The sequence below is a fragment of the Balaenoptera physalus genome (genome assembly GCF_965194825.1).
Source record: "Balaenoptera physalus genome assembly, chromosome: 17".
In the NCBI taxonomy this organism is placed as follows: Eukaryota; Metazoa; Chordata; class Mammalia; order Artiodactyla; family Balaenopteridae; genus Balaenoptera; species Balaenoptera physalus.
Genome location: NC_138895.1, coordinates 75,686,611 through 75,700,134, shown reverse-complemented (window position 1 = coordinate 75,700,134; position 13,524 = coordinate 75,686,611). Strand labels below are relative to the sequence as shown.

Genomic DNA, 13,524 nt, shown 5'->3' with positions numbered 1-13,524 from the left:
TCTTTGAATGACAGTGACTCCCAAAAATTATCTGCTCCCTTTCCTTCTTGTTCTGTGAGTTCATAATGCCACGGGACTTTGGTGGCAACCAAATGGGTACAGACACTCCGGTATATAGTACACGTGTGGGCAGATGCTCAAGGCCTTCTTTGAGATATTGTGTAAAATTCTTCTTCCTCCTTCTCCTCTAAGAGGAAAATGTGCACATAGAGCTAAGGTAATTTACGATGCATTATGACAATGTCCTGACATTAGGATGGTGCCTTCCAGCTGGGAACAATGCTTGCTGCCCGGCAGGTCCTCAATCCACCGAATGTAGAAAACCGAATGCGTGGTTTAGTTTGTTAAATGCTCACTTCAAGCAAACAGACTATTGCTCCCCTTAGCACTTTGTCAAGACATGGGACTCCAATTTTCTTCAGTACAGACTTAGAAGAAATTCTTAATTTGTAATTTCCCAACTCAATATATCATCTGAGAGAAGAAAACCTTGAGTATTAAGAAGCAGGGAAGTGTTACAGTACTTCCGTCTTCTGTAAAATGGGCATAAGAATAACACCTGTCCTTGGGTCATTTTAAGAATTAAATAAGGTGAAGCATAATAAAGTCATTCATAGAGTATCTTGCACAGAACACATGCCCCACAAAATGCTTAGTTATTATTGCATCTGTCTTCCACTAACTTACCCCTGATGCCTAGACATCCTCACTGCCAGTTGATCCCCCATCTTACCTAGAGTTCATCTAATATAAGAACCTCTAGCCACATAACATCTGCATTGAAGATGTCAGTCCATCTTCTCCTACCTACATTTCAACCTAGTCACCAAAATGCCTGTGACCTCTTTTTCTTATTGAGGTACAGTTGATTTACAATATTATATTAGTTTCAGGTATACAACATAGTGATTCAAAATCTAATCCAATTAACATTATTATAAAATATCGGCTATATTCTCTGTGCTGTACAATATACCCTTGTAGCTTATTTAGTTTATACATAGTAGTTTGTACCTCTTAATCCCCTACCCCTATCTTTTTTTAAAATTACTTTTTGTTGGAGTACAGTTGCTTTACAATGTTGTGTTAGCTTCTACTGCACAGCAAAATAAATCAGCCACACATGTACATATATCCCCTCCCTTTTGGATTTCCCTCCCATTTAGGACACCACAGAGCATTAAGTAGAGCTCCCTGTGCTATACAGTTATGTTCCGGTCAGTTGTCTATTTATACATAGTATCTTTTTCCTAATTTGGGCACCTTTTCTTCCTAACTAGGGCACCAAAGTGCTGACACCCATTACAGCATCCAATCTTTTTATTTTTCTGATCAAAAAAAAAGAAGTGTCAATATTGGGTCTCTTCTTCCCTCAGAATACATAGCTTATCTGTTCCTTTTCTTAAAAGATTGCTGGAAACTTTGCCCAGTATCTAACATTTCTCATATAAATCCTGGCATTATTATTTTTCATCATTAAGAGATCTAGGAAGAAGCAGAGAACCCCATTACTAAATGGGATACAGAGTCCTTGGAAATACAGGGAATACATTTGAATATATTTGATACGGTGTGTTACAGTCAGATTAAAGGACATTACAGAGAGCAGTAATTCACTTGAATGCTGTGTCATATCTGTGTACATATTTTGCGTTGTTGTAATTATAGTATATATAAAATTCTGTGTCCTTCTTTCCAGTTGTAAATTATTTTGAAAATATTTTCTCTGTTACCGTTTAAATGCTCCTCTCAAAACCTTTGTCTGTGGAGATTTTTATTCTTTGGACTATATGTTTTTTCACTACTATCTCCTAATTCCCCTCCTCATGCCCCCAACAATCCCTAATCGATGTCCTTACTTCTCTTCTTCCACAGCCTCTCAAACATGATAGTCTCTAAGTTTTAATCTCTCTTCTGTCTTTATTCTTTATATTCTTCTTGGGTGGTGTCTTCCACACCTGTGAGTTCAACTGAACAATGTGTGTCTCGAGACCCCAAATGTCTTCTGAACTGCATCCTCGTGTTTGTAGATGCTCTCAAGAGTCCTTACTGAATCATCCCTTTGGTACCTGAAGCTTGAGGGGCCTAAAACTGAACCTGTTCCCTTTCCCCCATCCTTTTTCTGTTGTTTTTTTTCTTAGTAGGTTAATCCAAGCTGGGAATCTTAGCACCACTTCTGACTCTTCTCTTTTCCTCACCTCCACATCACCTTTTATCTCTTAGGTCTAAGCCAAGACCTCTAAGTCTACTGGGTAGATCTCCTACCTTGTCCTTAAATCTTCAGCTTTTCTCCTTTAATTACAATCCATCTTGTACTCTTCCCTTCCACAACCTATTTCTAAAGCACTGAGCTAATGAATCCACTACACACATGAAACCCATTCATGGCTCCTTGTGGAATAAAGTACACACTTCTCAGTGAAACATGCAAGAGTTTTTGCAATGTGGCTTTGCCTCCTGTTGCTGCCTTATCACACCTATGAACCCCTATACCTAGGGTCCATTCAGGGGACACTCTAGGAGCTGTGGACCTTCTAAGTTCCTGGAGTAACTTAAAAGAACACAGAAACTATTTGTTGTTTAACAGAAACTTGGGAATTGCGTTGAATCCAGCACCCTCCCAAGTGATAGGAAGCATGCAATTGATGGGTCCAGACCCAGCTGAAAGAGAAGGGTTTTCACAAAGCTTTCACAAAGTCATAACACTTCTGTTCTTCTCCCATTTCCTGGTCCCACCCCCACTATTCATTCAAGGCACAAAAGAAACAGATGAGAAGCTCCTAATGTTATTTTTCTAGGGGCCTCATTCCTTTGATGTCTTGTGGTTTACAGCATCACGGGAAGGTTCCGCTTTATGCTTTAAAGTAGAAAGTTGCCTAAACCATGCAAGGCAGTGAGTGGGGTGATTCCTTTCAATGGATTGGCAAGAGCACGCTAACACAATTGGTTGAGGCCACAAAAAGAGAAAGATCCGCTCAACGATTGTGCAAACGTGTGACTGTATTTAGCTGTTACACTTTCAGAAGTCTTGGTAGAGAAAGGAGGGCAGCACATTTGAAACCTGCCTGCCTATGTTACTAGTTCTACTTACGATCAATTGTATGATTCTCTAATGTACCCAAGGAATTCATTCTCCTATAGCTTTGTTCCTTTATATCTTTTAGTTCCCTCCATTCTGTCCTTCCAGAATGTTCTTCCTGTTCCATTTTCTGTCATGTAAAATCCAATCCATCCTTGAGATCTTGTTCAAACTCAGCTCTCTTATAAAGCCTTCTCCAAACTTGCTTCCTCCAGACAGAATGTACTCCTTCTGCCTCTGTATTCCCATCACATTGGATCACATTCCTGAAAGATCATTTTCCACGGGATGCTACCGTTGGCATTTTTGTCTCTTTCACATTTTAGACCATGAATTCCTTTAGACCTGGGCCATCTCTTTGAATTCCCAGTGCCTAGCACCATGCTGTGATTATGACATGCATGCAATAAATGCTGGTTACATTTTTTAAATTTCACTGTTGTGCCCTCATAAGTTTTTGCTCAAGAGCACAATCATTTCAATGACTTTTGACCTAATAAGTGATTCATAATCTGCATTGACAAAGCCATGCATGACCATTTGTTGTGATGCAGGTAACAATGAAACAGGACCCCTCAGATCTATTCCTCTTTCCTCCATTTGTTAAAATGGAAGATCTTGGGAGTTTCTCTGGATGGAGAAAATAAACTCTGAGCAATGAACTTATTATTGCCTTCTCATTTCACTCACAGCTTCCTTCACAGAGGCATCAAGATGAGTTAACCTAAAAATCTTGCCAAGGGAAGATCTTAAAGGAGAGTTGAAGAAAGCTTATCATCCTATTGGAGAGAAGGACATAATTGGATTTATTAGGAAAGGAAGAGACAAAAGTAAAGGACTCCCCAGACACTGGGCCCCTTAAGGGCAGGGCAGTGCCTTATTCATTTCTGAGCCCACCCCGTGCACCATAAAGGCACTGGTCCTTTGCCCTCAGGGGGGATCTTATTCAGGGTGCTGTCCACATTTGTTGATATCACTGTTTGTTGAAAGTAGACCTGAGTGAGTCAGCTTGACTTAAAAAGTCAGCAGTCATGCCTTCATTAGTTGCTCTGGGATTTCCAGAAATTCTTATGCCTCTGCCCATACAGAAATTGTCTCTTAGTGTAATAGGAGAGGGAAGACAACCAGTTGTTGGAAAGAACCATGCATGACAAGGCTGGAATGGGTTTTAGAAATTATTAAGCCCAGTATGCCTACTAGAGTTACATTTACATGCACAGGTTGTATCCAGATATCCTAGGTGCCACTTTCTAGTTATGAGAACTTGAACAATTTACTTAAGCTGTATGAGCCTCAGTTTCTTCACCTGTAAAATGGAAAGTATGATTCCCATCTTGACCAGTTACTTTGAAAATTAGAAGAGAAGACTGTGTGTATAAAAATCGAAGTACCGCCAGCAAGTGGGCCTTGGATAATGCAAGTTTTATTCTTTTTTTCCTACTGGACACTCAGAATCCAAACCTACCATCCAGAATGATACATGGGATACTTCTATAGGGGAAATGGGTTGAGACACTTCCTACAGAAGGCTGAAATCTAGCTGGGCAGATTGACACCTGGGGGCCACTCCAATACTATAGCCCTTGAGTGGTTCCCAACTGGCCTATTGAGCAGCTACTTCTAATAAGGAGTGGCAGGACTTCCCCCGTGGTCCAGTGGTTGACTCTGCACTTCCACCACACAGGGGATGGGTTCGATCCCTGGTCGGGCAAGTTCCACATGCCGTGCAGGGTGGCCCCCCAAAAAATATACAGACTGGCAGATATTATGCTGGGCTGTGAAGGATTCTATGGAGGAATGAGGCTGTATCCAGAAGCACCTGGAGACATGCATGAAGGCTTCTCAGAGGAGAGGACACCTGAGCTAATGCTTGTGAGAGAAGTAAGGCTTAGTCACATGGATGAAACCTGAGAAACAGGGCACTGGAGATGCAAAGCACTGAGGCACGGGAGAGCAGGGAAAGACCTATGGGGGAGAGCCAATAGATAGTGAGGCTGGAGCATATGTTGGGATTTGGAAAGTGAAAGGAAATCTGATATATGATGGTCTTGAGAGTTCTGCCATGCAGGAAGGAGAATATAATTTGTGGGAATGGAGAGCAATGAAAAGACTTCAAGTTAAGGAGTGACATGATCAGATCTGTGTTGTGGAAACACTGGATGGAGAATAATAGTGTGTATTCAGTAGGGATTGGGAGCTAGAAGCTGACAGAGCTGCCAGAAAACTGTTGCAAACTGTAGGTGAGAGCTGAAACAGAAACAGGGTAGAAGGAGCAAAGTGGATGGATGTGCAACCTATTAAGGAAGTAGAATCTACAGACTTAGGATGACCTGGCTGTGGAAGGTGGGGGAAAAGAAAGGCAACAAAGATGAGAGACCAAGGTTTCTGGCTTGAGGAATGGTGCAAATGGTTCCCCCAAGAATAGGGAACAGAGGTTTGGGCGGTGGTAAGGAAGCGATGAGTTCAACTTGGGACCTGTTGAATTTGAGGATGGCCTGAGACCTCCAGATGGAGATGCTCAGCAAACATCTGTATAAAGAGACCCACTGGAATCCATGACTAGGAGAATGAGCCTCCCACATTCCTGTTGAATCTGACCGCCTACCTTCTCTGTTTTCAGTACTTCGTCTTCACGGGGGTGTTGGCCATGGTGACCTGTGCGGTTTTCCTCCGACTTAACTCTGTCCTGAAGCTGGCTGTGCTGCTGATTATGATTGCCATCTATGCCCTGCTGACCGAGACCATCTATGCAGGACTCTTTCTGCGCTATGACAAACTGAATCACAGTGGAGAGTAAGTGCCCATCACTGTGTTCAAAAAGTGCTCAACTTTCAGTGGGAAGTGGAACCATTGGGAAAACGATCGAGGTAGAGTTATCAAAATTTGGGGACTTAAGGAATATCAACATATTTCTTGTTGTGTACACTCTCTGGATTACCAGTTTAGGCAAAATTCCTAGTTTTCCATTTTATCCTGTATATTCATTACAGATTAATTAATGAATTAAAGTTTGGACTAAACCATAGCTCAGGTCTCCCCAAATCTAATAGTTGATGACTCCTTCAACTTTAATAGCTCTAAGATTTGAAGGGTCTGATTATAATTTTGCTGTAGCACTATTAGTAATAGCAGACATTGTGCATTGAGCATTTACTATACTCCTTGCATTTTGTTATTTTTGAAATATAGAAAAATACCAAAGAAAAACTTAGCCTAGATTCCTTAGAGAACAGAGCGTGAGGCAAGCATGAAGTGCTAATGCAAACCCAGGGCAGCAAAAGTGAGGGAAAAGAGATGTGAAGAAGAAAAGGATGGAAAGCAAATACAAGCAAATGCCATGCTGTGCTGGCCCCAAGAATTGCGAAGCTGGTGCCTTGGAAGATGCATTCATTTGGCCAATTGAAGCATCTCTGGGTAGGTGATGAGGTCGGGAAGTGTCACAAACAGAGGAGGGGAGAGGGATCTACTGGCTCCTGCCCTCCTCTTTCTCCCATCTCTGGATGTACTTGCTGGTGACATCACTTGGCCATTTCCACAGCCCTTGGGGAAACCAGATCCCACAACTGCCTTATGGAGCTTCATGGGAGCCAGAAGTGATGGAAAGAGCCAGACACTGAGCATGTTGCTGATTGGCCTCGAGGGTGGGAAGCCCATTGGTCTCACTGAGACCAGAACAAGTGGCCAACAGGCTGAGAGAAAGATGAGGTCAAGTTAGTTCAAGAAGGGACTTCCCTGGAGGTCTAGTGGTTAAGACTCTGTGCTTCCACTGCAGGGGGTGCAGGTACCATCTCTGGTCAGGGAACTAAGATCCCACGTGCCACTCGGTGCAGCCAAAAGTTTTTTAAAAATTAAAAAATGAAAATGAAAATGAAAAAAAAAAAGCTAAGATAGTTCAAGAAGCCTCAGAAAATGTGCCTGATACTAATAATGTGAACATCTATGAACCAACCCCTGGAAATAAACAATGCTAGCAGTTAGTCATGTTTCTTTCTGCATTTTTAAAAGGATAAGGTTATTTCAGGTATTGTTGAAGTTCCCTTTCCCAGCATTATTCTTTTATCCTCCTCCCAAGAGTCAACTTCTAATGCACTTAATATATATGCTTCCCATCCATGTGTTTTATATATTTTATATATTATATATATTTAGTTTTGTCTGTATTATAAATTATTTACAAAATTCTTGTGTTGCCATGCAATATTGTATTTTTTAGATCCATCCAGCTTCATATCTACAGATCTGATTCATTTTTTTTTGAATTTTATTTTATTTTATTGTTTTATACAGCAGGTCCTTATTAGTTATCTATTTTATACACATCAGTGTATACATGTCAATCCCAATCTCCCAATTTATCCCACCACCACCACCCACCCCCCACTTTCCCCCAAAATATGTTTATCCTTTGACCTATTAAAAGGTTATCAGTACTTCAGTGATCATCATTGAAAATGTCTCCTGGGGTTTAGATCTAAAAGCACACTAGCTGGAGTATAGGGTATCTGCATTTTCCACGTTTTAAAATATTGCCAAATGGCTCCAACAAGATTGGAACAATTTCTCTCTTACAGGCAGCGGTCCTTGTAATTCTTATTGAATTCCTGAGTGAGAATTTTTTCTCATTATTTTCGATAGTAGTTCCTTGATCTTGAGTAAATTTGTGCATCTTTTTTGTTGTTGTTTATTGACCATTTTCGGTAAACTTCCAGGTCATGTCTTTTGCCTGGTTTTTTATTAGGTGGTTTGCCTTTTTCTTACTAGATTTGTAAAGGTTCTTTATAAATTCTAGGTACTAATTTGTGTCTGTTAAGCATCTGCATCATCCAGTTTATATCCGCTACCCTATTTAACCCTCACGGCAACCATCTGAGGAACACAGGCTCAGAGAGGTTCAACAATTACCCGGGTGCACATGGCCAGTAGGTAACAGATCCAGATTCAAACTCAGGTCTTTCTGGCTCCAAAGTCCATGTTTGTAAATAATGCGTACATCTCTCTTAAATCAAGATGAAGAATCTCTCACCATATGCCCAGGGTTCAAAGAAAGTCAAAACAGTTTCAAATTAGGTAAAATAGTGCCAAGAGATGTCCCATGGCCAAGCAGAAGCCAGCACAAAAGGCAGCCAAGAGATGTATGAACCAAATAGGCCACGTTTGTAGTAGAAATAAAAATTAAACCGTCTAAAATCTATTCATTCAGAGGAAAACACAGCATTAATGGAACAAGCCAGGGCTTTGGCTTCAGATCCAGAATCTGTTGCATTGGAAAGTCTCTTCCCAACTCTGGACCTCACTTTACCCATCAGTGAAGTGTAGTAACTACACTCTGGTACGGGACTGCGTGAGGCTCTGATGTGCCTGGCACATAGTATGTGATCAGTGTCTGTTCATTCCTATCCCCTCCTTCATTTTTAGGAGAAAGGTTTAGTTCTGAATTCTGTTTTGAGGTCTTAAGGAAAAACTGGTAGTTAAATTGTTAAGCAGGATTATAAGAGTAAAGCATAAGCCCAAATTCATTGCTGCTGACATTCAGGTGCTTTTCTCAGCTTCTTCCTGACTCAAGGTCAGTTATCGGTTAGTCTTGTATTCACTCACACTCTGCTATCAACAGAATTAAATGAATAAGGAACGGAAGAGCTCGTTCAGCCTTCCCTCTCAGCTGCGTTATAAGTCAACGGGTCAGAAGTCAAACTGGGGGTCCATTTGGCAGTCACGGTCTGCTCATGCTGTTGGAATTTAACCAACCCTGTAGGAGCTCACGTTGCTTCAGGGCATTTCTGCTGGTTGTTCCTGAGGGTCAGGCGCCCGGGAAAGTACAGGGAACCTTGCTCAGGGCAGCCTGGCCGCATCCACACGGAGATGATCCCAAATACTCAGACTGTCTATCGTCTCATGCGGCCCCTCCCTGACAAGCCCGTCTCCGTGGATGACTGAGCCCAAAACAGGGGAGGCACCCGATTTCTTATCAGTCCCTAAAGATTCATCCTTCTCAGCGTCCCTTACAGGGAAGACTACATCATGACATTTGTGAGTACAAGTTTAGGAGCTAAGCCACCTGTACTCAAATGCCATCTCCACCATCAACCAGCTGTGTGATCTTGAGCCAATTAATTAAAAGTGACGACCTCTGTAAGCCCTGTTTTTCTCATCTGTAAAGTGGGGATGATAATAGTTCCTATGTTGTAGGAATACATAAGACGTCAAATGTGATCATGGAAACTTAGCACAAGGTCTGGCATAGCATAAGCGCTTGATGAATACTAACGATTATTATCAGACATGACCCCTTCTATACCACAAATACTGCTGTTCTAGAAATATCCCTACTACCATCTCTGGACTGCTGTACCCTACCTGATCCCCCGGCCTGCACTCTCAATCCACCCTCCTCAAAGCCGTCAAGCCACGTGGTCAACACATTATCCTTCTTAAAATCCTGAAGGGTGTCCCTATTGCCTCTAAGGAACAAGAAGTTCAACCTGCTGGTCAAGAACGTCCAAGCTCTCCCTGGAGTCCCATCGACTCCTCCAACCTTATCTCCTGAAGCTCCGCAGGTCACCATTTATAGCCCCTATTCTAACCACAGGAAACCACGTGCCGGTTACCAGATCCTGCACACACCTCCCCCACCAACCCATCATACTCAAGGCCCTCCCCCCTCAGGGAAGCCCACTCTGATCATTCCTCATTGTCTAATCTGTGCACATAATTTTTTATCATTGCACTTATCTCTGTCTCTTCCAATCATTAATTGCCATGTCTTCCTCTTCCATTTGAATAGGAGTTTTGAGGGCAAGGGCCATTACTCGTGTTCATATTTTTGGCACCTAGTGGAGTATCTGGCAGCAGGTGTCCAATTCAATGTTTGTTGAATGAAATATGAGATGAATGAGTGACTGATAGAAATATTATTTCATTTAGAATCATATTACACCATTAGTTCACGGTAAGCTAAGTGTCATCTATCTACAACCCTATGATTTTTGCTCACCGTTACCCGTAAACTTTGTGTTCCCCATCCTGTAAGCACGATTTGCTTTCGGACTTAAGTGTCATACCTTTGTTGTGGGCTTTGGTAGGCCCTGCAGATTCGCAGATGAATAAGACGCTATAGGGAGCTTAGAGGCAAGTATTTAGAAGTACACGCACGTGGGAGGGCACGATAGCTACAGAAGAAGCATCGCTGAGATCTGGAATGACAGCCGGCCTTCACCATTCACTAGATCTGTGGGGTGGAGTGTATCGTTTAACATCTGAGTCTCAGTTTCTGCTTTACTGGAATAGGGATAATAATATTTTAAGTGTTGCTATGACAATTAAAGCAGGCAATGTATGCAAAGTGTTATTAGAGGTATGACAGAATCAGCGCTAAGCAAATGCAGTCATTAGTATGGCAACAGAATAAAAGATAAATTCAAACTGGCTGGTTTATTTTGGGTTTCATGAGGGGAAATGGGAGCTAATAGCTACTTTAAAATTTGGCTTCAGATGCTCAGTGGCTAACGCTCCGAACTTGGTGCCTGAGATGTGAATTCTCATCCTGGCTGGGACACAAATCAGCTGTGTGACCTCAAGCAAGTGCCTTCTTCTCTCTGGGCCTCGGTTTTCAACCAATAAATGAAAAGGCTTGCAAGGACTATTATATTATGTATGGTACACATAATATGGAATTGGATGAATCCATTAAATTCACATTATAAAGTATTTAATTACACGTAATTATTTTCATAATACTAAGTGCAAAAAAAGTAGGTTACAAAACAGTATGAACGATACAGTCCTAAATTTGTAAACATAAATATATTTTTGCATAAAGGAAAAGGAAATGACACTGAGGTGATTCCAAAATATTAACCATTGTTTTCTCTGGGTGGTAGGCTAAAGGATAATTTTTATTTTTATTTTTTTATTTGTGAATTTGTATTAGCTTCCAAATCCACTACAACTAGAATAAGTACTTCTCTAATGATTAACACTCAAATTAAATATGAATTTTTATAAGACATCAGATAAGATGATCTCTAAAGATTGTGGTATCCTTGAGAATCACATTATTCTACATGTGTTTTCACTTAATATGTCCTTTTCTATGAGCATAGGGAGAGGATAGTATTAATTTAGTAATTTTGTTAATACAAATAAATTAGTTCAAAATGTCCTGGGTTTTATGTCTCTGCCACCCAATATCTAGCAGATATTGTACAGATTTCAGCCATTTGGCTCTCTTTGGAATTTCTTCAAATAGTCATAGAAGCTACAAAAAGAAAAAAAGAAAAAATCCCTTCTAAATTCAAATCACAGTTCTTTCTGGATGTTCTTTGGCCAGGCTGACTTACTGTGCATATTTTGTAGTCTCTACTCAGGTCATATTTTTTTCCATCTGAAATACATCCTGAAGATTCAAAGACCAGTCATAATTTTCCTTTACTTCTCTTCCGAATTTGATCTAGCCATCTCTCTATTTTTAGTCAACCACTGCTTTCAAAATGATTCAAGAGGTGTTTATGTTTTCTCTTGAAAGTGTGTTTTAAGTGATAAATTGCTGAGCTTTAAAAAGTCTTCTGCATCACAAAGAAAAGGATATCAGAAGTGCGGGTCAGAGCAGGAGTTCATTCAAGAGGAGCTAAGCATAGGACATCTCCCATTCAAACTAAGCCGTGTGAAGGAGTGATTTTGTTAAATGCCACCACCAGGGGCAAGATGATGTGCTGGGAGCTTTAGGGGGTAAAGAGAGGGAGACATGGGCCACACACCATGCCAAACACGTTACCAAGATTTGGTCAATTAATTCTCACAATTAGGGAGGTAAAGGCAGTTAGAGTCTTTCACAGGGCAACAAACTGAGGCTCAGAGATATTAAGTGGCTTGTCCAAGGTCAAACCACTGGTCAGCAGCACACCTGAGATTGGAAGCTGGGTCTGCATGACTACAAAACTCATGACTTTTATTATTTTTTCAGGAGTCCACAAACTTCAGGGGCCAGAGAATTAATTGACATGAAGGAAAGGGTGGTACTGGAATGTGCCTATTCCCCAAAACAAGCACTGTGGTGACTGTGACTGAATGAATGAATGAATGAATGAATGAATCCTAGTCCCTAAAATTCTGGATTGACAATACATGGCTCACTCTTCACTTCAGCACTGGTGGCAGAAAGCCCTAATAGATCTGAGTCTGCGTGTGGCCTCACTTGGTATATGATATTTACTTATCCTCCCTACACTAGAGGCTTGTTAACCAGCTAGCTAAGCAAGATATATGTCTCATACCTATAGAATGCATCCCACCTTTTCCTCCCAAAGTCTTATTGACCTTTAATATTCAGCTCTTGAGTCTTCCCTGAATATCCAGCCTGGGTTACTTTCTCTTCCCATATATTCCCATGGTAACAAGAGTGTATCCTTACTGGGCAGTGTATCATGTTATGAAATTATCCGTCTGTTTGGTTCTTTCCTTTTCTGAACTGTTTTGAGGGCAAAGACGATGTGCCTTCTTCAGTTCTGTATCCTAGCATGTGCCTGGTACACAGTAGATGCTCAATAATTATGTGCTTCACTGGTGCTACAGAAAAGAAATATAATAGTGAGTTTTATCTTTTATTAGCATCTGATCTCCAAGGAAAAGCAGATGGAGCTAGGAATTCACAAATCTGAATCTTGTTTCAGCCCACAGAGTTCCTTGGTCCCCTGGGTCCCCGTGTGCACAATACCTCCCCAAGAGTAAGCACATTTCCATTCCTAAGTCCCTCTTCTACCTGGAGAGCTGGACTGGGGCTGGCCCTGTGTAAGCTGGGAGGGTCTTTTAGCATAAAGCTAGGTGAGAAGCTGGCCTTGGCAGCTGGGATCATGTGCCCATTTCCCTAAGCCCCATGCTACTAATGCTAGTCTCCAGTGAGAATAGAAAAGGGAAAGCTGGAGATTGCCTGGGTGCAGCCATATTAATGCCCATTCTACTCTCTCTGAGCACTGCATCTCATCCGTGATGGCCCCATTGTGTCCTTAACCACATCAGAGTTAAGTCACCTCTGAGTGAGTTCTGAGTATATGTATGCTTGTGGTTGAGAAGCTATGAAACAAAAGAGTAATGTGATCTGGCTTTAGTGATAAAAGATATTCTAGCAGCCATGTAGAAAAGAGATCAAAGAGGGTAACAACAGTGCCCAAAATTGAAATAGGAATTTATATAAAAACCTAAGTGTGATTCTTATAGCCCTTAGAACAGGGGCTGCCACATAGCAAGTACCTTGCCTGCCTCTTAAATAGGATAACATCTAAAGAAAAAGAGGGGATGTTTGTCTTCACATGGATTTTTGTGACAAGAAAGTATAAGAGCTCTTTGAAATCTAGAAAAAGTGTTTTGCAAATAGAAGACATCATTATTAATGTAAGTTCATTGTCTAGATGCTGGATTCTAGAGTCTCCCAGCAGGTATGACCTATGTGACCT

General features: G+C 41.2%; 1 protein-coding gene across 3 annotated transcripts in view; it reads left to right on the top strand.

The window, feature by feature from the left end:
- Positions 1–13,524, top strand: part of ADCY8 (adenylate cyclase 8) — a 228,962-nt gene that overhangs the window by 177,500 nt on the left and 37,938 nt on the right. For all 3 annotated transcript variants that reach the window (XM_082434066.1, XM_082434065.1, XM_082434064.1), the window contains one exon: positions 5,700–5,872. In XM_082434066.1, coding sequence (XP_082290192.1) covers positions 5,700–5,872 — 173 coding nt within the window. The remainder of the gene's footprint in view (positions 1–5,699; positions 5,873–13,524) is intronic.